The sequence below is a fragment of the Manis javanica genome, chromosome 7, assembly GCF_040802235.1.
Source record: "Manis javanica isolate MJ-LG chromosome 7, MJ_LKY, whole genome shotgun sequence".
NCBI classification, from domain to species: Eukaryota; Metazoa; Chordata; class Mammalia; order Pholidota; family Manidae; genus Manis; species Manis javanica.
This window is the reverse complement of record NC_133162.1, coordinates 34,350,870-34,376,740: the sequence shown is the minus strand read 5'-3', so window position 1 is coordinate 34,376,740 and position 25,871 is coordinate 34,350,870. Positions and strand designations below refer to the sequence as shown.

Below are 25,871 nucleotides of genomic sequence, written 5' to 3'. Positions count from 1 at the left end.
AGGCCTTTAAAATTCTGATGTCTGCTTTAGCAGTGTCATTTAGTCCCCATTTAATTCCTGTCACAGCAATGTAGTCAAGCCTCACATTCTTGTCCAAGGTATTAATGATAATGTCATCAGTAACTGATAACTAAGAGTTCCTTGAATAACTGTGTATTTCTTTTTATAGGCCATTTAATTTGGCAGAGCGAAAATTTAGTGCTCATTCTGTAGTAGAATGTGATCATGTACGAAAAGAAGTTAGTGTACGAACTGGAGGACTGGCTGACAAGAGCTCAAGGAAAACATACACTTTTGACATGGTACTTACTTCTTAAAATGCTGCTACTTCTTTATTATTCACTAATGTAAAGTTATCCTAGTATATATATTTCCTCTAGGTTCTACTGTACAATTACAAATTTCAGTTGATTCTTTGACTTGTCAAATGGTTTCTAGTGGGCTGAATGAGTTAATAGATTAAAAACAAAATTGTTAAAGTGAGTAAATCTAAGTTTTTTTTTTTCCTTGAAGAAATGCTTTTTTTTTTTTTTTCACAGGTTTTTGGAGCATCTACTAAACAAATTGATGTTTACCGAAATGTTGTTTGTCCAATTCTGGATGAAGTTATTATGGGATATAATTGCACTATTTTTGCGTGAGTGAAACTGTTTCAAATTGATAAAAAGGTTTAGATATTTGTTTTTTATTAATACTTTTGTTAATCTTGACAGATACGGCCAAACTGGCACTGGAAAAACCTTTACAATGGAAGGTGAAAGGTCACCTAATGAAGAGTATACTTGGGAAGAGGTATTTATTGTTTATAACACTTCTGTCTCTACAATGGCTTAAATAATAACTGAATAAAAATTTGGTTGAAGGCCTCCGTCTTGAAATAGAGACAATCAGAGTGCTCATGTTGATACACGAATATAGCATAAACTACTACTTTGATTAAAGTATATGGTATGGCTTCTGTTTAAGAAACAAAGTCTCACTGTGAGAGAGAGGACCAATACATAGAGCACAGCTTAATAGTAAGAAAGGGGTCTGTTTGGGATGGAATAGTTAGAGTAACTTTCTGATTAAAATGATGGTATTATGTTCTTAGGAGAAAAGTTGGAAAGGATTATTGAATTTAGCTTTATAACTAGCTTGATTCAGTTGGTTCTGTGTACTGCTCAGGCATGAAGTGACTGACAGGAAAGATTTGTGGAAAGTATAAAGAATAATTACTGTTGACTTGTAAATGACTTGGCTTCACTAACTTTAATTTTTTAAAACTTGTTTTGATATACTTATGTTTAAATATAGCCTTTGTTATATATATTTTAATTGCTACAGTAAACGGCACTCTACCTTTATTTTAGTCCTTATTAACATTAAAATTTCAGGACCCCTTGGCTGGTATAATTCCACGTACTCTTCATCAAATTTTTGAGAAGCTTACTGATAATGGTACTGAATTTTCAGTCAAAGTGTCTCTGTTGGAAATCTATAATGAAGAACTTTTTGATCTCCTTAATCCATCTTCTGATGTTTCTGAGAGATTACAGATGTTTGATGATCCCCGTAACAAGGTAACTCAGTCTTTGAGAATAAAATGTCTTGAAATCTTAATATGTGATGCTTTGAAAAGTCAATATATATATTATTTACCAACCTGAAGGATGCTCTTTTGATTTTTTGGCCAGAGAGGAGTGATAATCAAAGGTTTAGAAGAAATTACAGTACACAACAAGGATGAAGTCTATCAAATTTTGGAGAAGGGAGCAGCAAAAAGGACAACTGCAGCGACTTTGATGAATGCATACTCTAGGTGAGAAAGCCACTGTCTCCCCCACTGCTCCACTTTTTAAAAGGAATTATGAATTTAGGGAAAGTCAAACTGGGATAGGTCAAGGTATGTGCATCACATACCTAGATTGTATGCTTGATGGTGTACTTTAGTAATGGCTTGAGATTTATAGGGAGAAAACCAATATTGGAAGAATGTTGAAAGGAAAACAAAAGACAAGTTGAACTAGAACAGATGTATTACACACTTTTTAAGATTTTTTTCTCAAATGAAATTGTACATGGGAGCCCAGATCGAAATATAGAGCTATTATAGGAAAATTTAAACTTATAAAAATCACCCATAATCCCATGATCTTAATTATCTTCATGTTGTTATTTTTATTCTTTCTTTAAATGTATACATATTTTTTGTTTTTAAGCTTAGAAAATTAGGTTATAGATTAATGGTTTCTAATTTAGTATTATGTGGAATTTGGAAGAATGAATTTAGGATGAGGTAAAATTTCTATCCTCTAAATACCTCTCCAAAATTAAAAATTCCTATTATTCCTTAACTTTGTATAATTTAGGACTCTTTCTGTATATAGACTGGAGTAAAGATCTCTTACGAATTGTATGATATAGAGAAGGAAAATGTAATTCAATTTTTCAAAATCATGGTTGATGTCTGTGTAATTACATTAATCCCATAATCTTGCATTAGGAATGGATAAACAATAGCAGAAAAACATGAGATGTATATTATAATTCACATGCATAGTTCATATTTTTCCTTGTGCCCTTTCCCCTTTCTGAAATTTTAAATAAATAACTTGTAACAAATATACTTTGTAATACTTTCCAAGTAACATGGAAAGTACAAATTAGAAATTAAAAATTACAATATTCCCACCAACCATCAGTGACATGTGATGAACATTACAGTCCAGCAGTAATTATCTTATGGTATTTTGGTAATTATAGCTTACTATTTCTGCTGTTCAGGGGAAGGAATTACCTATTTATGACAACATTCTTAAAGTAGAGCAACGTACATTTACGACAGCTGACTTTGAAGGGGAGTGATTTGGTGGCTTGCTTGGTGGTGTTTGAATTTATGGTAATGACATATTTCATGTGATTCTTATAAATAGGAAGATTGATTGCAAGCCTTCTCCTCTGATACACAAGGCTACTGTCCCAACCCCACCCCTTACCCAGCTTTGAGAGGTATCTAAAGATTCTAGTTCCTAAGTCTTTTAGGGTATATTCAGGTAGCTTCTTATTGAGGGTCTCTGTAGGCAGCAAAAACCTAAGCATTCTTCTATCCACCCTTTGTCTTTCAAAATCTTATTGATACCCCTGTCAGATACTATCTTTTCTACTCTTGTGGATTTAGATCTTTCTTTGCTGTTTTTAATATTTTATAGAAAGCAAGTAATGTTTTGTGTTATAACGACTGGGCAACTTGATTTTGTTTTCCAGTCGTTCCCACTCAGTTTTCTCTGTTACAATACATATGAAAGAAACTACAATTGATGGAGAAGAGCTTGTTAAAATTGGAAAGTTGAACTTGGTAAGCATCTACCTTATTACTGCTGTTTCATTTGTTTTTTTTTTTCCAGCTTTATTGAGGTATAATTGACAAATAAAGTTATTTAAAATTTATAACATGATTTGATAAATGTATACTCTGAAGTGCTTACCACCGTCAGGTTAATTAACACATCCATTACTTGCACAGTTACTTTTTTTTTTTTTTGGTAAGAAAGTTTAAGATATACTCTTCAGCAAATTTCAGTGTAGTAGTAACTATAGTCACCACAATGTATATCACATACCCAGAACTTCCTCATCTTAAAACTGAAGGCTTGTCCACTTTGGCATCTCCCTATCTCCCTCTTCCCCCTGCTCCTGGTAACCATCATTTTACTCTCTGTTTCTGAGTTTGACTCCCCCTGCCTCCAGAGTCTATGTTTAAGTGGGATCACACAGTACTTTTCTTTCTCTGTTTTATTTTATTTAGCATAATGTCTTCTAGGTTCATCCATGTTGTTGCAAATGGCAGGATTTCCTTCTTTCTCATGACTCAGTAATATCCCATTGTATGTATACCCCACACCACCTTTATTCATCCGCAGATGGACATTTAGGTTGTTTCTGCATCTTGGCTATTGCATATAAAGCAGTGAACGTGGGAGCACAGTTATCTCTTTGAGACACTGATTTCATTTTCATTGAGTATATACTAAGAAGCGGGATTGCTGGATAGTATGGTAATTCTCTTCTACTGTTTCCTTCTTGACCAATTCATAGAGCAGCTTGAAATTTTCTACCTCTAGACAACATTTTTCTAGTCACTTACTAGCTTTGAAGTGGGTTGTTATAGAAAATTTTTTTCTGGCTATTTAATATATTATGTATAATATGAGAATGGAAGTCTTTGAGTCCAAATCCAATAGACTGACAAGTTCTTCTTAAAATTCAAGGTTGATCTTGCAGGCAGTGAAAACATTGGCCGTTCTGGAGCAGTTGACAAGAGAGCTCGGGAAGCTGGAAATATTAATCAGTCCCTTTTGACTTTGGGAAGGGTTATTACTGCTCTTGTAGAAAGAACACCTCATGTTCCTTATCGAGAATCTAAACTAACTAGAATCCTCCAGGATTCTCTTGGGGGACGTACAAGAACATCTATAATTGCAACAATTTCTCCTGCATCTCTCAATCTTGAGGTAAGCCCTCTGATAGGTATCTGCAAGTGTAGTAGCTGTAATTCTTACTTAGCTATCACATATTTTACAAGTTCATTAATTGGCTTCATTCATTATGTACTATAATAAAAAGAATCTGGACATTGCATATAGATATACATATAGGAGGACGCCACTTAAAAAAGTTAACAGCTTTTCCCACACAGTCTTCAAAGCAAATTGCTGTGGTTATTAGCACTGGATAGTTAGTTACATGGGGTCTAGAGATTTAACTGAGGACTTAAAAGTGAGTTAAGTGAATGTTAGTGTTACAGAGGCTTCAGTGATGGGGTTGTAGTGTAGAAACAGGTACAAGACCAAGAGAAGCAACAAAGATGGTAAAATCTCTTATTTTATTGTGATGATCTGCTTTAAATGGAGTTAGAAAAGCTTTTACAAGGTCTAACTCCCCTTTCATTTTTTAAGATATCTTTATTGAGACATAATTCACATACCATAAAATTCACCCATTAAAAGTATATAATTTGATGATTTTGTTATATTCACAGAGCAGTGCAGCTAAGTTTTGAACATTTTCATCACTCCAGAAAGCAACTCTGTAACCCATTAGCAATCACTCCATATCTGCCCCCACTCCCTGCCCTACATCACTATTAAACTACTTTTTTTAAAACTACAGATTTGCCTATTTTACATTTCATGTAAGTAGAATCATACAATAAGTGTTCTTTTGTGACTGGCTTCCTTTGCTTAACATGTTTTCAGTGTTCATCCCTGTTGTAGCAGTGCATTAATAATTCATTCCTTTTTGTGAATGGATAATCCATTACATAGCTATAGGACATTTTGTTTATTCATCAGTTAATGGAATTCATTTGAGTTTTAAGTCTAGTTTAAAGTAGAAAATTATTAGGTCAAATTATAAAGTTAAAGACCCTGAAAACTGAAGAGAAGGTGAAAAATATGATGTTTTGAACAAATTCTGCTTTAAAGGTTGAATATGGTAGTCATAGTGGGTAGATTTTTAGGTATAACCTTAAATTATTACTTTTAAGTTATATACTTCCATATAACATCTACATTTTTCTCATAATATCTTCAGTAATTGGCCTTTTCATCACAGGAAACTCTAAGTACATTGGAATATGCTCATAGAGCAAAGAACATACTGAATAAGCCTGAAGTTAACCAGAAACTCACCAAAAAAGCTCTTATTAAGGTAATTGTGAATTTTTGTTTTTGAGTAATCTTGTGAAAATAAGGAACTGTATGTTTTGTTAGATTGCCTGTGGTAAGGCTTTTCATCTAATGTTTTAAATTGTTTCTTCTAGGTTAAAATCTTTCTTCTAATGCTAAATACTGACTTTACCAAATCTCTCAGGTCAACAATTTACAGTTGCTTAAATTTATAAAATTCATTCATTACTTAACAGCATTAGGGTATAATTACTATACAGTAACATTGTGTAATTACCATAATATTCACCTATTATAAGCCTATACAATCCAGTAATTTTTGTACATTTATGAAGTTCTGCAACATCACCATGATCTAATTTTAGGAAATTCCAGTCACCCTATAAAGTTCGCCTTTGCCACTTTGCAAACAGTCAACCACTAATCCTGTTTTCTATCTATGGAATTGTCTTTTCTGGATATTTGTTATAAAAAGAATCATACAGTAGTCGATCTTTTGCATTGAAGCTTCTTTCACTTGGTATAATATTTGAGCTCCATCTGTTGTAGCTAGTATGAATAGAGTTTTCTTTTTATTGCTGAATAGTATTCCGTTGTATGGATAATACCACATTTTTATTTTTCCATTCATCAGTAGATGGACATTTGGATTATTTCCAATAATGCTGTGAACATTCATGTACAAGTCTGAGTTGGTGAGGTGTTTTCATTTTTCTTGGGTAGACACCTAGTGGTTTAATTTCTGGGTTGTATAGTAAGTTTATGTTTAACTCTTTATGAAACTGTTCTCTGAAGTGGTTGTACCACTTTAAATTTTCACCAGCAGTGTATGAGGATTGCAGTTTTTCCACATCCTGTTCAACACTTGTTAATAGTCTGTGTGTTTAATTTTAGCTTTCTATCAAGTGTATAATGGTCTGTCAGTATGGTTTTAATTAGCATTTCCTTAATGGAAAATGATATTTGAACATCTTTCACATGCTTATTATCCATTTGTATATCTCTTTAGTGAAGTGTCTATCCAAATTCTTTGCCTAATTTTTAATTGGGCTTTTTTTTTATATATCATTAATGTACAATTTCTTGAACAACATTATGGTTACTAGACTCCCCCCATTATCAAGTCATCCCCACATACCCCATTACAGTCACTGTCTATCAGCATAGTAAGATGCTATAGAATCCCTACTTGTCTTCTCTGTATATAATGCCTTTCCCATGTCCCCGCCCCCTACATTATGTGTGCTAATCATAATGCCCCATTTTCCCCCTTATCCCTTCCCACCCACCCTCCCCAGTCCCTTTCCCTTTGGTAACTCAGTCCATTCTTGGGTTCTGTCAGTCTGCTGCTGTTTTGTTCCTTCAGCTTTGCTTTGTTGTTATACTCCACAGATAAGTGAAATCATTTGATATTTGTCTTTCTCTGCCTGGCTTATTTCACTAAGCATAATACCTTCTAGCTCCATCCATGTTGTTGCAAATGGTAGGATTTGTTTTCTTCTTATGGCTGAATAATATTCCATTGTGTATATGTACCACATCTTCTTTATCCATTTATCTACTGATGGACACTTAGGTTGCTTCCATTTCTTGACTATTGTAAATAGCGCTGCGATAAACATAGGGGTGCATCTGTCTTTTTCAAACTGGGCTCCTGCATTCTTAAGGTAAATTCCTAGAAGTGGAATTCCTGGGTCAAATGGTATTTCTATTTTTAGTTTTTTGAGGAACCTCCATACTGCTTTCCACAATGGTTGAACTAGCTTACATTCCCACCAGCAATGTAGGAGGGTTCCCCTTTCTTCACATCCTTGCCAATATTTGTTGCTGTTTATCTTTTGGATGTTGGCCATCCTAACTGGTGTGAGGTGATATCTCATTGTGGTTTTAATTTGCATTTCTCTGATGATTAGCGATGTGGAGAATCTTTTCATGTGCCTGTTGGCCATCTGAATTTCTTCTTTGGAGAACTGTTCAGCTCTTCTGCCCATTTTTTAATTAGCTTATTTGCTTTTTGTTTGTTGAGGTGCATGAGCTCTTTATATCATTTGGATGTTAACCCCTTATCAGATATGTCATTTATGAATATATTCTCCCATACTGTAGGATGTCTTTTTGTTCTACTGATGGTATCCTTTGCTGTACAGAAGCTTTTTAGTTTGATATAGTCCCACTTGTTCATTTTTGCTTTTGTTTCCCTTGCCTGGGGAGATATGTTGTTTTGGGTTGTTTTCTTCATTAAGTTGTAAAGAGTTCATATCTTCTAGATAACAAGCTTTTAATGGGCTGATTTGTAAGTTTCTTCCCTATTTGACTTGTCTTTTCCTTTTTTTTATTAAGGTTTTTATTGATATAATTTTAGATTCACATGCAGTTGAAAGAAATAATACAGAGAAATCCTTTGTATATTTTGTCATATTATAATAAAATATCACCACAGGGATATTGACATTCATAATAATCCACTGATCTTATTCCCCACTTAAGGAATCATTTTCCTTGTACTTAATTTGCATGTGTGTATTTAGTTCTATACAGTTTTGTCATGTGTGGGTTCATGGATCCACCACCACAGTCAAGATACTAAACAGTTACATCACCACAAGGATCCCTCATGTTGCCCTTTTATAATCAGTTCTTTCCCACTCCCACCTCCCTTCCCTAATGTCTAGTATCCATTAATATGTCCTCTATTTCTAACTTGAAAAAACTTTTTTTAATGAAGTATGATTTATATACAATATTATATTGGTTTTAGATGAACAACTTAGCGAACTTTTTTCTAAACTTTTACCATTTCAAAAATGTTATTGAATGGAATCATACGGTATGTAAACTCTTGAAATTGCCTTTTTTCACTCAGTATAATTCTTTGCAGGTTCACCTGAGTTGTGCATTATCAATAGATCTTTCCTTTTTAGTGCTGAGTAGTATCCTATGGTACGTTTATACCACATGTACAGTTTGTATAACCATTCACTTGTTGAATGGCATACAGGCTGATGCAGCTTTTCATAATTATAAATAAAACTGCTGTGAACATTTGTTTCTGATTTGTGTCAACATAAATTTTCATTACTCTGGGATAATTGCCCAAGAGCGTAATTGTTGGTTTGTATGGTAATTAACTGTTTTAATTTTTTTAAGAAACTGCCAAGCTATTTTCCAGAGTGGATGTACCATATTCTATTTCCATTAACAATGTATGAGTGATCCAGTTTCTCCACATCCTCATCAGCATGCTTTTTTAAATTTTCAGGTATTCGATGATTGTGATAGGTGATAAATATCTCACTGTGGTTTTAACTTACATTTCTCTAATGGCTAATGATGTTGAGCATCTTTTCGTGTGCCTATTTGCTGTTTGATGATCCTTTTTGGTGAAATGTCTGTTCATGCCTTTAGGCTCATTTTCCAGTGGATTATTATTATTTATTGTTGTGGTTTGAAAGTTCTTAATATGTTCTAGATTTACCAGTCCTTTGTCACAAATATGGGTTACATTTATTTCTTCCAGGCTGTAGCTTGCCTTCTCATCCTTTTCCTATGGGCTTTAGCAGAGCAAATGTTTTTAATCTGAATGTAGTCTAATTTATCAATTTTCTAGGATTGTGCTTTTGGTGTCAATTCTGAGAACTTTTTGCATAGCTCTCTCTAGGCGCTGAAGATTTTTCTTTTACTCTTTAAGTTTTATATTTCTACATTTCACATTTTGGTCTATGAACCTCCATTTTGAGGTGCTTTTTATATAAGGTGTAAAACATAAGCCAAATACCCCTGTTGGGTATTTGTATTGCTTTAGCATCCTTTTTTGAAAAGGCCATATTTTCTCCATTAAATTGATTTTGTACCTTGTGAAGAAGCAACTGCTTATATTTGCGTGGGCACATCTCTGGGCTCTCTATTTTGTCCCATTGATTTATACATATGTCCCTCCACCAATACAACACAGTTCTAATTACTTTTGTTATAATTTTTGGAATCAGGTAGACAATTTAAAAGAAATTTTATATGAGAAAAGCTTTTTCTTTGTAAAGGGTCTCAAAATTGTTAGGACCCGAGAACAACTACAGTGATTTTGTGCTCATTATTTTTAAAATACCAGGCTCTTTTGTATCCATTCATTTTATTTAGACACTTAATTTTTGAACTCTAGTGCTATTATTAAATATAAAAATATTTAACACTAATTCTTTAATATAAAATATTCAATCATCGTTTAAAATTCTAGGGCAATTTTTTGACCTATCTTCAGGTCTCAATGGATAGGTTCTTCTTACTTCTGTTTTTCTCCTGTAATTTATTTGAGGCAGTACCTATATTACTTGTCCTGAAGAATTTTCCTGTAGTAGCTTTTGACATGTTCTATTGTTTGTATTTTCTATGAATTGGTAGTTAAATCTTTAGGCTTAATAGATTCAGGTTTTATCTTACATATCTTTGCAAAACTACTTCATGGATGATGGTATGTACTTCCACCAGGAAGCACATAAGTTCTTTCTTTTTTTGAGGAACTGATAATGAATGAATTGATCCATTAGTTCTTGCAAAATGACTTGATCCATTAGGGTTGCAAAATGCTATTTTTTAATGCAATTATTCTTTCCTAACAGATTGTTGGACTACTTTTATAAAGAGGATCTTTCCTTCAGCTACTCAAGGGTTCTTAGAGGAGGGGAACAAATGCTTGAATTGCTTCCTTTATTTAGCAGTTTTCAGAATAATGAGTTTGTTTCCTAGCTTCCTTAATGTCATTATAAACTCATAGACTTAAAATATTTGTTAACCCATTGTAGTTATTATCCTTACTGATGTTCAAATTGTCCCATCTTTGGCTGGTTGTTACCTCATCAAGTGGGTTCTTAGTCCTTTTCGCTAGTCTAGACTTTGCGTTAAACTTCCCTCCTATTTTGTTTGACAAAATGTTCCACATTTATCTTGAGGGTTTCATGCTCTAGTCCTAGAGTCAGACTCATCTAAGGAATCCTGGTTCCTTTTGGTGTGAAATGTGACTTGGAGACCAACCTGGGTACTGGAGGTTGTGTTTTTTTCTCTGAAAGCCCATATATATTTTTTTTTTACAGTGAGTTCATTTAAAGCAGCTTTGAAAACTGTTCAAAGACCTTATTCTAAACAGGTTAATGTTGAATGATAAGTATGGTTATGACATTTTATCTTACTTTTTTAAGCTTTGAAAAACAAAAAGGGTAACTGAATGTTTTATTTATTATATATCCTCCCAAACTGAATGAAAAAAAGAGTTAAGTACTAAATTGACACCTACAACATTTTTCTTGTATAGGAATATACGGAAGAGATAGAGCGTCTGAAACGAGATCTTGCTGCAGCCCGTGAAAAAAATGGGGTGTACATTTCTGAAGAACATTTTAGGTAAATTGGCTATGGGAATTAATCTCTAAGAATAAGCATTTTCTGATAACGGATTGTATGAAGTAAATATAAAAACATGACAGTAAATAAAATCATTGTATCTAGTGTCTCCTATAAATACTTTTTTGTTTTGACATTAACAAGTAATTATCAGTTAAAAAATTTTTTATGTAACTTCATTTTTAAATAATTATACTTCTGCATGAAGTTACTAGAAGAGTACGGAGGTCCCATGTATTTTCACCCAGTTCTCCCCATTGGTTACCTTTTATGTAACTTTAGTACAATATCAAAACTGAGAAATTGATATTGGTACAATGTGTGTGTATAACTCTATGCATTTTAGCACATTTGTAGATTCATGTAGTTCTAGAATTAAGATACAGAATTATCCTATCATTAAAAAGATCTCCCTCTTGCTACCCCTTTATAGTTAATACCCACCCATCTTCCCCAGTGATCCTTAACCCCTGGCAACCACTGATGATTCACTTTTTAAAGCCCTAGAGTAGTTTGTTTGAAGGAAAGCTTCTACTGAAGCTTTATGTAGAAACAACAACAGCCCATTAACAGAAAGCAAGGGATGCTAAGGATTATAATTTGAAAATTCCTGTTTGCATTTAACCTTGAAGATATTAAGGAGTGGTAAAAAAGGTATTTAGAGCTAACTGATAAAAGCATTTAGTATATAATCTCTTACTCAACTTTTTTATAGGTATTAAATGATCGTTCTGATAGCACATAAATCATTAATAAGCTGATTTTTTCCATGTTATTTTCAATTGTCGTAGTGTGATCTATCCTCCTGATTAGTTCAAATGCTAACTTTAAAATGCTCAAATTTATATCATATAAATATAGTAGGTTATTAAACAATAATTCTTTTATTCTTTCTGTGTTACTTTAGTTTTATTTGATTCTTCCATAGCCCATAACCAGTTCACAAAGCATTTTATTTTTTGTAAATTTGTACTTAATTCTTAAACTTGGTATTTTTCATTCTTTTTTTCTGTTTCTCTGGTTTTCAGATATATTTCTCCAGCATAGGCAGTATAGTGTTTCATTATATTTTTCAATTCTTCACTTTACAGTTGTCCCTATTTCCACCATTTTAATATTTTTAATACAATGATTCTTATTCAATAGGTACTTTTTATATTTTAAGTTTAGTATCGGAATGCTGTTGGTTGCTAGGAAACCCAATTTCAGCTATCTTAAAACAGCAAGGGATAAAATGATCTTCACAGTTGTTTAATCTAGTAACACAAGGATCCAGTTTCTATCTCTTCCTACCCCTGCCCTGAGTAGTGGCTTTCTCCTAGGGTTAGCTGTTCATCAGGGATGATGGTTAGCAGCAGAGCGGCTACATGTTCTCATTCATGTCCACCATGGATGAGAGACTGCCTGTTCTTTTACCATCAAAACTGTCCCAGGGAACATCACTTACTGATTAGTTTAGGCCTGAGTTGTGTCCGCACATGAATCAATAACTGACAAAGGAGCTGAATTTCCCTGACTGTCTTGAACCAGTCAGGCTTAGTCCCTGGATCTGGGAATGGAGTCAGGCCTCCTACCCTCCCAGACAGCTTGGCTGTTGTGCAGTCAGGGGAGAGCCATCCTCCAAAGAAAATCTGGGTGCTGGAAATGGGTGCGTAGTAGGCAACCAATGAATATCTACAAGTGCTTTTGTCCCTTGATTTGCTAATATTAGTTTCTTCTGCTGTTAATAGTCAAATATTAGACATTGTGGACTGATTGTCTAATTTCCCTGTTTTCTGTTGTCCATTTCTTTGATGTATTTTGGATTAAGAAATAACTATTTTTAGATTATCAATCCTATGATTGAAAAGACAATGTTTGCTCTTAATAGACAGGAGGCCTAATCTGAAACAAAGTTCTTTCTGAAAAAGCTCTTGAAATTATTACTCTAAGTCTGAAAGGAATCACAAAAGCTGCAGCCAACATTTAAAACAGGATAATGCTTTATTTATCCCAACAGACCTTTTAAAACTATATTAAAACTCACCCACAAAATAGCCTTGTACAAACAATAGAAAAGCATCTCAAATATTTAAGTCTACATTAAAGATAAAGAACTAATATAGTTAATAAAAAAGCTGTTAGAATTAACTCTCCTCTTACACCTCAGTTCTAGTATTTCCTTTAATCAACAATGTCTCTAGCTAATAACTTGAAATTTGCATTCCACAAAAGAATCTTTGTCATTTAAGCACAGAGTGGAATAGAAAATTGTTGGGAGTTAAGAAGGAATTAGAAGAATAAAAGACAGCTTCTGCAATTTGCTAATGCGTAAGAGACCAAAGAGACCCATTAGAATGGAGAGAATTATCTGGTCCAAAATAGCAGTAGGGCTGAGGTTGAGGAGCTGTGTTCTAGAGAATACTCCTTTTATCTCATGAGGATTTCTGTGCTGGTATGTTGGAGTTTGTCCTGGGGTATGTGTGTAGGGGGCAGCGGGGTAAGTGCTCTGTATACTTACTTTAATTCAGTTTCCCAGTTTTTCTCACCTCTTCTCTGTTGACATATGATGCCTTCAAGTTTTCTGGATTGTTGGCTCCTATTTATACTCCATATTCCTGAGTACAAACTCTTAAGCTGTATTCCCCCACCTCTGTGTGAGTTATAGTCCTTTGTCAGCTTTGTAGCATCTCAAGTTTTATATACACATGGACTTTACCCACTCAGAGGTAGGGATTCTCAGTTTCAAAATGGAGGGCACAAGAAAAACAGTCCATTTGTGAAACAAGGACAAGGAATACATTTGTTTTTACAATTTGTATTTATTGTTGACACTTAGGCATCACTATTATAATAGTGATAAGTGGTAGAGAAATTATGTATAACTGCCACGGTTGTGTTAGAATAAATTTTAGGGGAATTAGGAAAAAATATTAACTGTTAAACTCATGTTAACTTTATTTTAGAGCCATGAATGGAAAACTGACTGTTCAGGAAGAACACATTGTAGAATTGATGGAAAAAATTGGTGCTGTTGAGGAGGAGCTAAGCAGGGTAAGCTTTCAAAACAATATTAAATGTTACCTAAAAAACAAATAATAGAGGAAAATTTCAGAATGTGAGGGACCTGATATTTTTTTTGTAAGGATATTTTTCTTGCTGACTCTGATACTAAAAGTAAGTTGTATCATAATGTTACTGTCATCAATGATAATGAAGAACCTATCTATTTTGATACTTGAATTACTGCAACATTACTAGAAATTAACTAAATTGTGTGATTTTATTGATAAAGCTAAATAGTGAATGCTGAAAAATTTTCATTAATGTGTTTATCAGATAAGGGAAAGCAAATGTTGAGAGATACCAAGTGTTAAATAAGGTGGAAGACCTGACCCTTCTGTGCCACCTTCACATTGGCAGTGTTGGAAGGAGACTGAAGAATTGACGCCACTACACTAGACCTGTTACTTGATCTCACAGTTTTTAATGAATTTACGTTAAGAAACTACATGTCATATTAAATGTGCTAACCTACCTGGTAACTTTTTAATTCTTTAAAAAAATGTTTAATGTGTTATATTTAGGTTACAGAGTTGTTTATGGATAATAAAAATGAACTTGACCAGTGTAAATCTGACCTGCAAAATAAGACACAGGAACTTGAAACCACTCAAAAACATTTACAAGAAACTAAATTACAACTTGTTGAAGAAGAATATATCACCTCAGCTTTGGAAAGCACTGAGGAGAAACTTCATGATGCTGCCAGCAGGGTTTGTTCTTTTCTTGATTTGTACCTGCTTTAAAGAGATTAGAGGACAGGTAGAAGTAGCTTTTCATAGCTTTCTTTACTTTAAGCATTAATTGTGAAAGTTTTTTTTGGTATCATTAATCTACAATTACATGAGGAACATTATGTTTACTAGACTCCCCCCTTTACCAAGTCCCCCCCCACATATCCCATTAGTCACTGTCCATCAGTGTAGTAAGATGCTGTAAAATCACTATTTGTCTTCTCTGTGTTGCACAGCCCTCCCTGTGCCCCACCCACATTATACATGCTAATCGTAAGGCCCCCTCCTCCCCACCTTCTCCCATCCCACCCATCCTCCCCAGTCCCTTTCTCTTTGGTAACTGTTAGTCCTTTCTTGGGTTCTGTGATTCTGCTGCTGTTTTGTTCCTTCAGTTTTTCCTTTGTTCTTATACTCCACATACGAGTGAAATCATCTGGTACTTGTCTTTCTCCCCCTGGCTTATTTCACCGAGCATAATAGCCTCTAGCTCCATCCATGTTGTTGCAAATGGTAGGATTTGTTTTCTTCTTATGGCTGAATAATATTCCATTGTGTATATGTACCACATCTTCTTTATCCATTCATCTACTGATGGACACTTAGGTTGCTTCCATTTCTTGGCTATTGTAAATAGTGCTGTGATAAACATAGGGGTGCGTCTGTCTTTTTTTCAAATTGGGCTGCTGTATCCTTAGGGTAAATTCCTAGAATTGGTCACATGATATTTTAGTCGATTCAAAAAACATTATTTTACTATTTCAAATGAATTTTCCTCCTTGGAGATGCTGGCTTAAGGAAAAACTATCCCTGAAGTTCTGAAAATAGAAACAAGTTTAATCTACTTAGTGAACATTTAGAATAATGATACAGTGCTTTTTCCCTGTAGTCATGTTTAAAACTAATCAGTCAAAAAGAATTTAGTCTTCTATTAATGATGAAAGATATTGAATGTATTTAATTTTTTATTAGATGTACTTTTGAAGAAATAGTAACACGTAATAGATGGGCAAACTCAGATTTCCTGCCTGGGTGGTTATGTGAAAGGAATAAACATTCCTGGGGACCTGGATGAATTGGCGTGAGCTTAAAAATTTCTTCTGACACAATGTTTAAGACTTAGTAGTTCTCATCAGCAAAAATCCTTATGTTAGCACAAATATTTTCATTAGACTGCTTGTGTCATATCTATCTTAGTAACCTTTTTTTTTTTAATCTTATAGTTGCTTGGTACAGTTGAAGAAACTACAAAAGATGTATCTGGTCTCCACTCCAAGCTGGATCGTAAGAAGGCAGTTGATCAACACAATGCAGAAGCTCAGGATATTTTTGGCAAAAACCTGAGTAGTCTGTTTAATACTATGGAAGAATTAATTAAGGATGGCAGCTCAAAACAAAAGGCCATGCTAGAAGTTCACAAGACCTTGTTTGGTAAGTTCAAAAATGTCTAATTACTGTAGTCTTTGTGTGTTTTTTGTGTGTGTAGTGTGAGACCAATTTCAAAACTGATAATGTTATTAAAAACTCAGATGACAGTGTAACTGGTTCCCTCCAGAGCACTCACTCTCTGTTCAGACAGGGAGTTAATGCTTTTATGAAACTGCCTTTGAATTAAAACAAATTTTAGTTGGAGTTTTTTTTGGGGGGTATTTCTGTAAAATAAATTATGTTTACTAAACAATAACTAAGTGTATAAACTTTAGAAGTAAAAGTCCCCTTTTTCCCTGACCCTGCCTCATTCTCCATATATTAAATTTCCTGTTTTTTCCTTCTAGAAATTTTCTGTGTACAAACATTCTGTAACTTTTTTTTCTTTGGATAATGTTTGATAATATTCTGAATGTTTTTTTATATTGTCAGAATATATGTGTGTATCATTTTTAACTATCATTGTTATCTTCATTTAGGAAAAACTCTTTCAAGTATTTATTTATCATGAAAGTATTATTATTATCCCCATTATAAAAAATTTGAAAGCAGAAATATAAAAATTTTTTAAATCACCTAAGTCTAGTCACTCTAAGCCAACCACAATAAATTTTGTTTATTGATTTCTAGTTTCTTTTGCTTCTATAACCTCTTTTATCTACTGTTAATACTGTGTATTACTACTTTCAGTTAGAGATTAATTTTAGGATATTCTAATTCTTGGTTTACTGTGAGCTGTAGTTATGGGCCTGAAATACTTATAAATATATGTTAAGTGTTTACAGAATACTGTAGAACATACATGATTTATATTTTAAATATTTCCTTATATACTGAGCCAATTATTTTAAGCTTATTTGTTATTAGAAATTTCCACAAGGCTATAATTTTGCCAACCTCTTTGAAGTGGTTCTAACTGTATTTAAAAATATTTATGACAAAGTTTACATCCTTTTTTTTTTTTTTGTATAGGTAACCTGCTGTCTTCCAGTGTCTCTGCATTAGACACCATTACTACAACAGCACTTGGATCTCTCACGTCTGTTCCAGAAAATGTGTCTACACATGTTTCTCAGATTTCTAATATGTTATTAAAAGAACAATCATTAGCAGCAGAAAGTAAAACAGTACTTCAGACAATGATTGTTAGTAATCTCTTAAAGTATTTTGAAGGGTTACATTTGATAAGACTTTAAAAACCAGGTTATCTGCTATTCTTTCATCTTAAGCTTCACTAGACACAGTGATAACATATTGCTTTAAGAGAATAACTTTATATTTTTAAAGGCAAATCTCTCCACTGGCTTTTTCTCCTAGAAAGATTAATTTCCAAATGCATATAACCAACCTTTGAAACTTTTTTCACTTATATTTTAGGGCACTAAGAGTAGGAATTAGTAAGCTTTGATATATGATACTAGAAAGGGTAGGTTTAGCTCCACATGAATTAAGGGGCCCAAGTTTGTTGGCTTAGAAATTGGTAAATCATCCTTTCCTCAAAAGTCCTGGAATGGCCTTGTTGATGTTACACTGACCCAACCAGAAGGGGATATTAGAGGGTTAATTTTAAAACTACAGTAGCACAGAAAAATGTGCAAGGAGAATAATTTATAGAATTCTAGGAATACATGTGACAATTTGTGGGGTCAGATTTGTGTGATGAAGCCCTTCTAGGCTTTATAAGGTTCTTTTTCATAGTTCTACAGAAGTCACTCAACTAATTACACTTAGTATTATGTCTTCTATACCAGATTTGTGCATACTCTTTATTTTGTAATTGTATGAGTTATCTAGGAAGCTCTTGGCCATATCACTTTGCTTTCTTCTTTGTGTAGGTCCTCTGCCTCCCTTTTTGAGTTTAACAGTATTTGTTGAATGTTTTTCAAGTGAATACTACAAATGTTAGCTGACACTATGCCTATATTCAGTGCTTGTATGACACTGTGATAGATTTCTTTAACTACCCAAATTTGATAAAGTTAAAAGATGCTGTCAGTACTAACTTAATGGAAATTGATTCATTCACTAAATGGTAGTCTGTACTTATTAATGTCTTCTTATCAAGGTATATACTGAGTTATAAGCATTGCTTGAGTCAGAAGAGATAACTGCTTCTCTAGCAGAATGAATTGAAATTAGTATAATAGCTCTTCTTTCCTGAAGAATACTAGTAGCCTTTTCTTTTAAGTATTTACTAATTATTTCTGTTGTAGTTCCTCACCCCTCCCCTCGTGAAAGAAAACTTAGGTTGGAATTTGTTTTGATTTTCATAAAAATTACCAGTCTATAGTACTTTCTCAGCTCTCCATATGCCTTGAGAAAAATAAGAACCTTGACAAGTTCTTCTGATACAACAGGATCTAAGTTACTAGGTCTTCAAGTTAAGTACCTCCAGCCCAAAGCCTACTTCTGAAGACTATTTGTTTTCAGCCTTTTTGACTAGTAACCTAAACTTGTTTGAAATTTATTATTTTTTTAATGCAGATATAAAAAATTTCCTCTCTTTGCAATGCTGACATCAAATGACTGTCAGTTGCTCGTCTTCTGAATTCTTCTGACTCCTGCATTATTAGACTGCTAAGAATCTCATCTACTAAGCGACCATTTTCTTAGTTGCTGTAGGAAAGATTGTGTGTCTTATGCTGAGTATAAACTCTAGTAAAAAATAGGCTCTGTAGACTATAGAGAATAGAAACTTAGAATTTTAATATGCATGTGTTTAGTTAACAAAGTACTGAAGATATTATTTAATAAGCCCAGTTTATGGAAGTGAAAATATTCTTTCTAAAGATGTGTTTGTTTATTTTTAAAACCAGAATATGCTTAAGACTGATCTTCTAAGTTCATTGGAAACAGTTTTATCCCCTACTGTGGTGTCTATATTGAAAATCAATAGTCAACTGAAGCATATTTTCAAGACTTCATTAGTAGTGGCTAATAAGGTAACAAATGTTATATCCTTAACAGTCACCTTTTTTTTAAGAAAGAAACTCTCTGTGGCCACACTTGGAGATAATGTCTACATGCAAAACCCGTGGGTTGTGACAATGAATCTGGAGGAGGAAGGCGATGTACAATGTTCTCTGCTATTGATGTGGTCAGCAGAATCATGGCTAAGAAAAAAGAATGACCTTCAAGATAAATGTTTAAGTTTATATAGTGGCATATATAGCATGCTATCATATGGTGGGTGAGGAAGATGCACATATAAATGTATACACACATGCATACATACATGTCAAATATGCACAGAAAAGTCTGGAAGTGTTTAAAATGTAGCAATTATCTCGGAGGTGGGAGTAGGACTGGGGTTCTCTGAGCTGGAGAGGGTAAGGGACTTTTCTGCATGTTTTCTACCTTTTCTATTTTGTACAAAAAATTTTTCTTAATATTTTTTAATTTAAAAAAAGAAAAATTAATTTTTTTCCTTCAAAGATAGAGGATCAGAAAAAGGAAATGGATTGCTTTCTCAGTATACTGTGTAACAATCTACATGAACTACAAGAAACTACGATTTCTTCCTTTGCTGAATCACAGAAGTTATGTGAAAGCTTAACTGAAGACCTGAAGACAATGAGGAAAATCCATTCACAGGTATCTTATTTAAGTGGTTTGGGGAGTATAAAAAGAAAGTTTTATGATCTTCAACTTGATAATTCCTGTTATACAATCTGAATGCTATATAACTAATTTAGAAACCTAAAAGCACCATAGCCAATTTTGCTTGTAACAGTAATGAATATAAAATAATTGAGAATACATTTGAGTCCCCACCCCCATGCAGGTGCAAATCCACATAACTTTTGACTGCCCCAAAACTTAACTACAAATAGATTGTTGACTGCAAGTCTTACCGATAACATGATCAGTCAGTTAACACATATTTTGTATGTTATATGTACTATATACTATATTCTTACAATAAAGTGACTTAGAGAAAAGAAAATGTTTTTTCAAATTGACACAGATCTCCAAAACATTTTCCAATATATTTATTGAAAAATATGTATAAGAGGACCTATGCGGTTCAAGGGTCAACTGTACTTTCTTGATCAGTTAATATTTGAGTATTTGCTACATCTAGAATCCTATGGTAAAGCACTGTAAGACAAGTAAGACGGACCCTTTCTCACACTAAGTTGAAAGATAAAGCTGGAGAAATAAACTTGGGAGTACAATTAGAAGAAAATGGGTATATCACCTAAAATGAACATGTATCTATGTTGTAACTTCATAAATTGTTTTTTCCTAAGGTAATATGGATAGTTTCATAAACTATGTCCTTCTTTTTCTTACTATGTTGGTCTCATTGATGTCGGGCATTTAAATTATAGTAAATTAATACAATTTTTAATTTTTATTGATTGATTATAAATGTAATTCACGGTTTATCTTCCTCCACGTAAACTATTCCTCACTATATACAGCTTTAAACCAAAACGAAATCTCTTAACCAGGGAAGTCATAATCTACAAATACCAGATATAAGGAAAACAACTCCTGGTATACCAAATGCTTTAGTAATGAATGTATAAAGTTTTATTAAATGAGACTGTTACTACAGGACAGAGCTCTTTGGTCAATAAAGCTGTTGACATGATTAGTAAAAGTAAAGGATTCTTTGTCTTTGGAAAATGAAGGAGAGGGAATTCATAATCATGTCACCCAAAATGAGAAGGGAAATATAATAAATTTTTAGGTAAGAATCAAAGGAACTTTAAAATAATATTTGCTTTCCTAATTGATAAGCATGAAACTTTTCAGAGAAAGTATTAATACCAGATATTAGTAAACATATTAGTTAATATTTATTGAGCAACATAGTATGTGTTTCTTCCACCAGTGTAATTACAGGTTCTATTACTAGCCCAGTTTTTTGTTTGTATCATTAATCTAAAACTACATGATGAACATTATGTTTACTAGACTCTCCCCATCACCAAGTTCCCCCCACATAACCCATTGCAGTCACTGTCCATCAGTGTAGTAAGATGCTGTAGGATCACTATTTGTCTTCTCTGTGTTGTACAGCCTTCCCCATACACCCCGGTATTATACATGCTAATCATAATGCCCCCTTTCATCCCCCCTCCCCCCCGCCATCCTTCCCTTCCCACCCATCCTCCCCAGTCCCTTTTCGTTTGCTAACTGTTAGTCCATTCTTGGGTTCTGTGATTCTGCTGCTGTTTTGCTCCTTCAGATTTTTCTTCGTTCTTATACTCCACAGATGAGTGAAATCATTTGCTACTTGTCTTTCTCTGCCTGGCTTATTTCACTGAGCATAATACCCTCTAGCTCCATCCATGTTGTTGCAAATGGTAGAATTTGTTTTCTTATGGCTGAATAATATTCCATTGTGTACATGTACACCACATCTTCTTTAGCCATTCATCTGCTGATGGACACTTAGATTGCTTCCATTTCTTGGCAATTGTAAACTGCTGCTATAAACATAGGGGTGCATATGTCTTTTTGAATCTGAGAAGTTGTTTTCTTTGTGTAAATTCCAAGGAGTGGGATTCCTGGGTCAAAAGATACTTCTATTTTGAGCATTTTGAGGAACCTCCATACTGCTTTCCACAATGGTTGAAGTAATTTATTTTCCCACCAGCAGTGTAGGAGGGTTCCCCTTTCTCTACAACCTTGCCAACATTTGTTGTTGTTTGTCTTTTGGATGGCAGCCATCCTTACTGGTGTGAGGTGGTATCTCATTGTAGTTTTAATTTGCATTTCTCTGATAATTAGCGATGTGGAGCATCTTTTCATATGTCTGTTGGCTATCTGTATTTCTTTTTTGGAGAACTGTTCCTCTGCCCATTTTTTAATTGGATTATTTGTTTTTTGTTTGTTGAGGCATGTGAGCTCTTTATATATTTTGGTCGTCAACCCTTTATCGGATCTGTCATTTACAAATATATTCTCCCATACTGTAGGGTTCCTTTTGTTCTATTGATGGTATCTTTTGCTGTACAGAAGCTTTTGAGCTTAATATAGTCCCACTTGTTCATTTTTGCTGTTGTTTTCCTTGCCCAGGGAGATATGTTCAAGTAGAGGTCACACATGTTTATGTCTAAAAGGTTTTTGCCTATGTTTTTTTCTAAGAGTTTTATGGTTTCATGACTTACATTCAGGTCTTTGATCCATTTCGTATTTGCTTTTGTGTATGGGGTTAGACAATGGTCCAGTTTCATTCTCCTACATGTAGCTGTCCAGTTTTGCCAGCACCATCTGTTGAAGAGACTGTCATTTCACCATTGTATGTCCATGGCTCCTTTATCAAATATTAATTGACCATATATGTTTGGGTTAATGTCTGGAGTCTCTAATCTGTTCCACTGGTCTATGGCTCTGTTCTTGTGCCAGTACGAAACTGTCTTGATTACTGTGGCTTTGTAGTAGAGCTTGAAGTTGGGGAGTGAGATCCCCCCTACTTTATTCTTCTTTCTCAAGACTGCTTTGGCTATTCGGGGTCTTTGGTGTTTCCATATGAATATTTGAACTATTTCGTCGATTTTTGCTATTGTTTTATTCTTCTCAATTTTGTTTATTTCTTCTCTGATCTTTATTATGTCCCTCCTTCTGCTGACTTTAGGCCTCATTTGTTCTTCTTTTTCCAGTTTCGATAACTGTGATGTTAGACTATTCATTTGGGATTGTTCTTCCTTCTTCAAGTGTGCCTGGATCGCTATATACTTTCCTCTTAAGACTGCTTTTGCTGCGTCCCACAGAAGTTGGGGCTTTGTGTTGTTGGTGTCATTTGTTTCTATATATTCCTTGATCTCTCTTTTGATTTGTTCGTTGATCCGTTGATTATTTAGAAGCATGTTGTTAAGCCTCCATGTGTTTGGGAGCCTTTTTGTTTTCTTTGTAGAATTTATTTCTAGTTTTATACCTTTGTGGTCTGAAAAATTGGTTGTAGAATTTCATTATTTTGGAATTTATTGAGGCTCTTTTTGTGGGCTAGTATGTGGTCTATTCTGGAGAATGTTCCAGGTGCACTTGAGAAGAATCTATGTCTTGCTGCTTTTGGATGTAGAGTTCTATATATGTCTATTAGGTCCATCTGTTCTAGTGTGTTGTTCAGTGCCTCTGTGTCCTTACTTATTTCCTGCCCAGTAGATGTATCCTTTGGGGTGAGTGGTGTTTTGAAGTCTCCTAAAATGAATGCATTGCAGTTTATTTCCCTCTTTAGTTCTGTTAGTATTTGTTTCACATATGCTGGTGCTCCTGTGTTGGGTGCATATATATTTAGAATGGTTATATCCTCTTGTTGGACTGAGACCTTTATCATTATGTAGTGTCCTTCTTTATCTCTTGTTACTTTCTTTGTTTTGAAGTCTATTTTGTCTGATATTAGTACTGCAACCCCTGCTTTCTTCTTGCTGTTGTTTGCCTGAAATATGATTTTCCATCCCTTGACTTTTAGTCTGTGCATGTCTTTGGGTTTGAGGTGAGTTTCTTGTAAGCAGCATATAGATGGGTCTTGCTTTTTCATCCATTCTATTACTCTGTGTCTTTTGATTGGTACATTCAGTCCATTTACATTTAGGGTGACTCTTGAGAGATATGTACTTATTGCCATTGCAGACTTTAAATTCATGGTTACCAAAGGTTCAAGGTTAGCCTCTTTAGTATCTTACTGTGTAACTTAGCTCACTTATGGAGCTGTTATATACACTGTCTGGAGATTCTTTTCTTCTCTCCCTTCTTATTCCTCCTCCTCCATTCTTCATATGTTGTGTGTTTTGTTCTGAGCTATTTTTAGGAGTGCTCCCATCTAGAGCAGTCCCTGTAAGACGCCCTGTAGAGGTCGTTTGTGGGAAGCAAATTTCCTCAGCTTTTACTTGTTTGGGAATTGATTAATCCCGCCATCATATTTAAATGATAGTCGTACTGGATACAGTATCCTTGGTTCAAGGCCCTTCTGTTTCATTGTATTAAATATATCATGCCATTCTCTTCTGGCCTGTAGGGTTTCTGTTGAGAAGTCTGATGTTAGCCTGATGGGTTTTCCTTTATAGGTGAGCTTTTTCTCTCTTGCTGCCTTTAAAACTCTTTCCTTGTCCTTGATCCTTGCCATTTTAATTATTATGTGTCTTGGTGTTGTCCTCCTTGGATCCTTTCTGTTGGGCGTTCTGTGTATTTCTGTGGTCTGTTCGATTATTTCCTCCCCCAGTTTGGGGAAGTTTTCAGGAATTATTTCTTCAAAGACACTTTCTATCCGTTTTCCTCTTTCTTCTTCTGGTACCCCTATAATACGGATATTGTTCCTTTTGGATTGGTCACATACTTCTCTTAGTATTGTTTTGTTCCTGGAGATCCTTTTATCTCTCTCTATGTCAGCTTCTATACGTTCCTGTTCTCTGGTTTCTATTCCTTCAATGGCCTCTTGCATCTTATCCATTCTGCTTATAAATCTTTCGAGGGTTTGTTTCACTTCTGTGATCTCCTTCTTGACATCTGTGATCTCCCTCCAGACTTCATCCCATTGCTCTTAGGTTTTTCTCTGCATCTCCATCAGCATGTTCATGATTTTTATTTTGAATTCTTTTTCAGGAAGACTGGTTAGGTCTATCTCCTTCTCAGGTGTTGACTCTGTGATCTTTGTCTGCCTGTAGTTTTGCCTTTTCATGGTGATAGAGATAATTTGCAGAGCTGGCACGAGTTACGGCTGGAAGAGCTTTCCTTATTGTTGGTTTGTGGCCTTCCTCTCCTGGGAGAATAGCGACCTCTAGTGGCTTGTTCTGGGCAGCTGTGCGCAGACAGGGCTTCTGCTTCCTGCCCAGCTGCTATGGAGTTTATATCTGCTGTTGCTGTGGGCGTAGCCTGGCTGCGGCTGCCCCTTCGCGAGGCGCTGTGTTTTCGCAGGTGTGGATGTGGTCTGAATGTTGTCCTGTGTCCTCTGGTCTCTATTTAAGAAGAGTTGTCTTTGTTATATTTTCATAGATATATGTGGTTTTGGGAGGAGATTTCTGCTGCTCTACTCACACCTCCATCTTGGCTCCACCTATTCGTTTGATTTTTATACTTGATTTATATGTGAATCCCACATTTCTCCCTTATTATTATTATTATTATTATTATTATTATTATTATTATTATTAATAAAATGCTGAAGTGGTAGGTAGATGCAAGATAAAGGTAGAAAACATAGTTTAGTGTTTTAAGAGGGCAAATGTAGATGATCTGTGTGTGCCTAGAGACTAAGTATTAATCCAAGCTAGACAAGGGCAACAAAACATCCACAGATGCAGAAGATTTCTCTTAAAACAGGGGGGTTGAGGTTCTAAGCCTCACCTCTGTTGATCCCCAGTTTCTCACCTGAATGGCCCCCCTGCGACTGTGCCTGTATTAGGTTGTTCCTCCCTTGAGGAATCTTACCCGTCTCTGGCTAACGAGTCATCTTCTGGGGCCATACAGGGAAATGTAAAGTTGGTAAGTGAGAGAGAAGCAGTATTGTTTGAAGAGGTTAGCTTTTTACTTCTTTGCAGATTTATGCCCTGTGGCTTCTATGCCCTGCATTTGTCTTGAGGTATCTTTACCACTTGGAAGAATTATGATACTCGGTAATTTCGATATGAGGCACGAATTCTACTTAAGGGTTGTAATT

The 25,871-nt window shown here is 34.5% G+C and overlaps 1 protein-coding gene across 3 annotated transcripts in view; it reads left to right on the top strand.

Moving 5' to 3' along the window:
- Window positions 1-25,871, top strand: part of KIF11 (kinesin family member 11) — a 64,536-nt gene that overhangs the window by 16,080 nt on the left and 22,585 nt on the right. For all 3 annotated transcript variants that reach the window (XM_037015713.2, XM_037015715.2, XM_037015714.2), the window contains 15 exons: window positions 170-302; window positions 540-637; window positions 714-792; window positions 1,377-1,562; window positions 1,677-1,801; window positions 3,247-3,337; window positions 4,251-4,493; window positions 5,596-5,691; window positions 10,972-11,060; window positions 14,006-14,093; window positions 14,627-14,815; window positions 16,057-16,264; window positions 17,234-17,406; window positions 19,078-19,203; window positions 19,697-19,855. In XM_037015713.2, coding sequence (XP_036871608.2) covers window positions 170-302; window positions 540-637; window positions 714-792; window positions 1,377-1,562; window positions 1,677-1,801; window positions 3,247-3,337; window positions 4,251-4,493; window positions 5,596-5,691; window positions 10,972-11,060; window positions 14,006-14,093; window positions 14,627-14,815; window positions 16,057-16,264; window positions 17,234-17,406; window positions 19,078-19,203; window positions 19,697-19,855 — 2,083 coding nt within the window. The remainder of the gene's footprint in view (window positions 1-169; window positions 303-539; window positions 638-713; window positions 793-1,376; window positions 1,563-1,676; window positions 1,802-3,246; window positions 3,338-4,250; window positions 4,494-5,595; window positions 5,692-10,971; window positions 11,061-14,005; window positions 14,094-14,626; window positions 14,816-16,056; window positions 16,265-17,233; window positions 17,407-19,077; window positions 19,204-19,696; window positions 19,856-25,871) is intronic.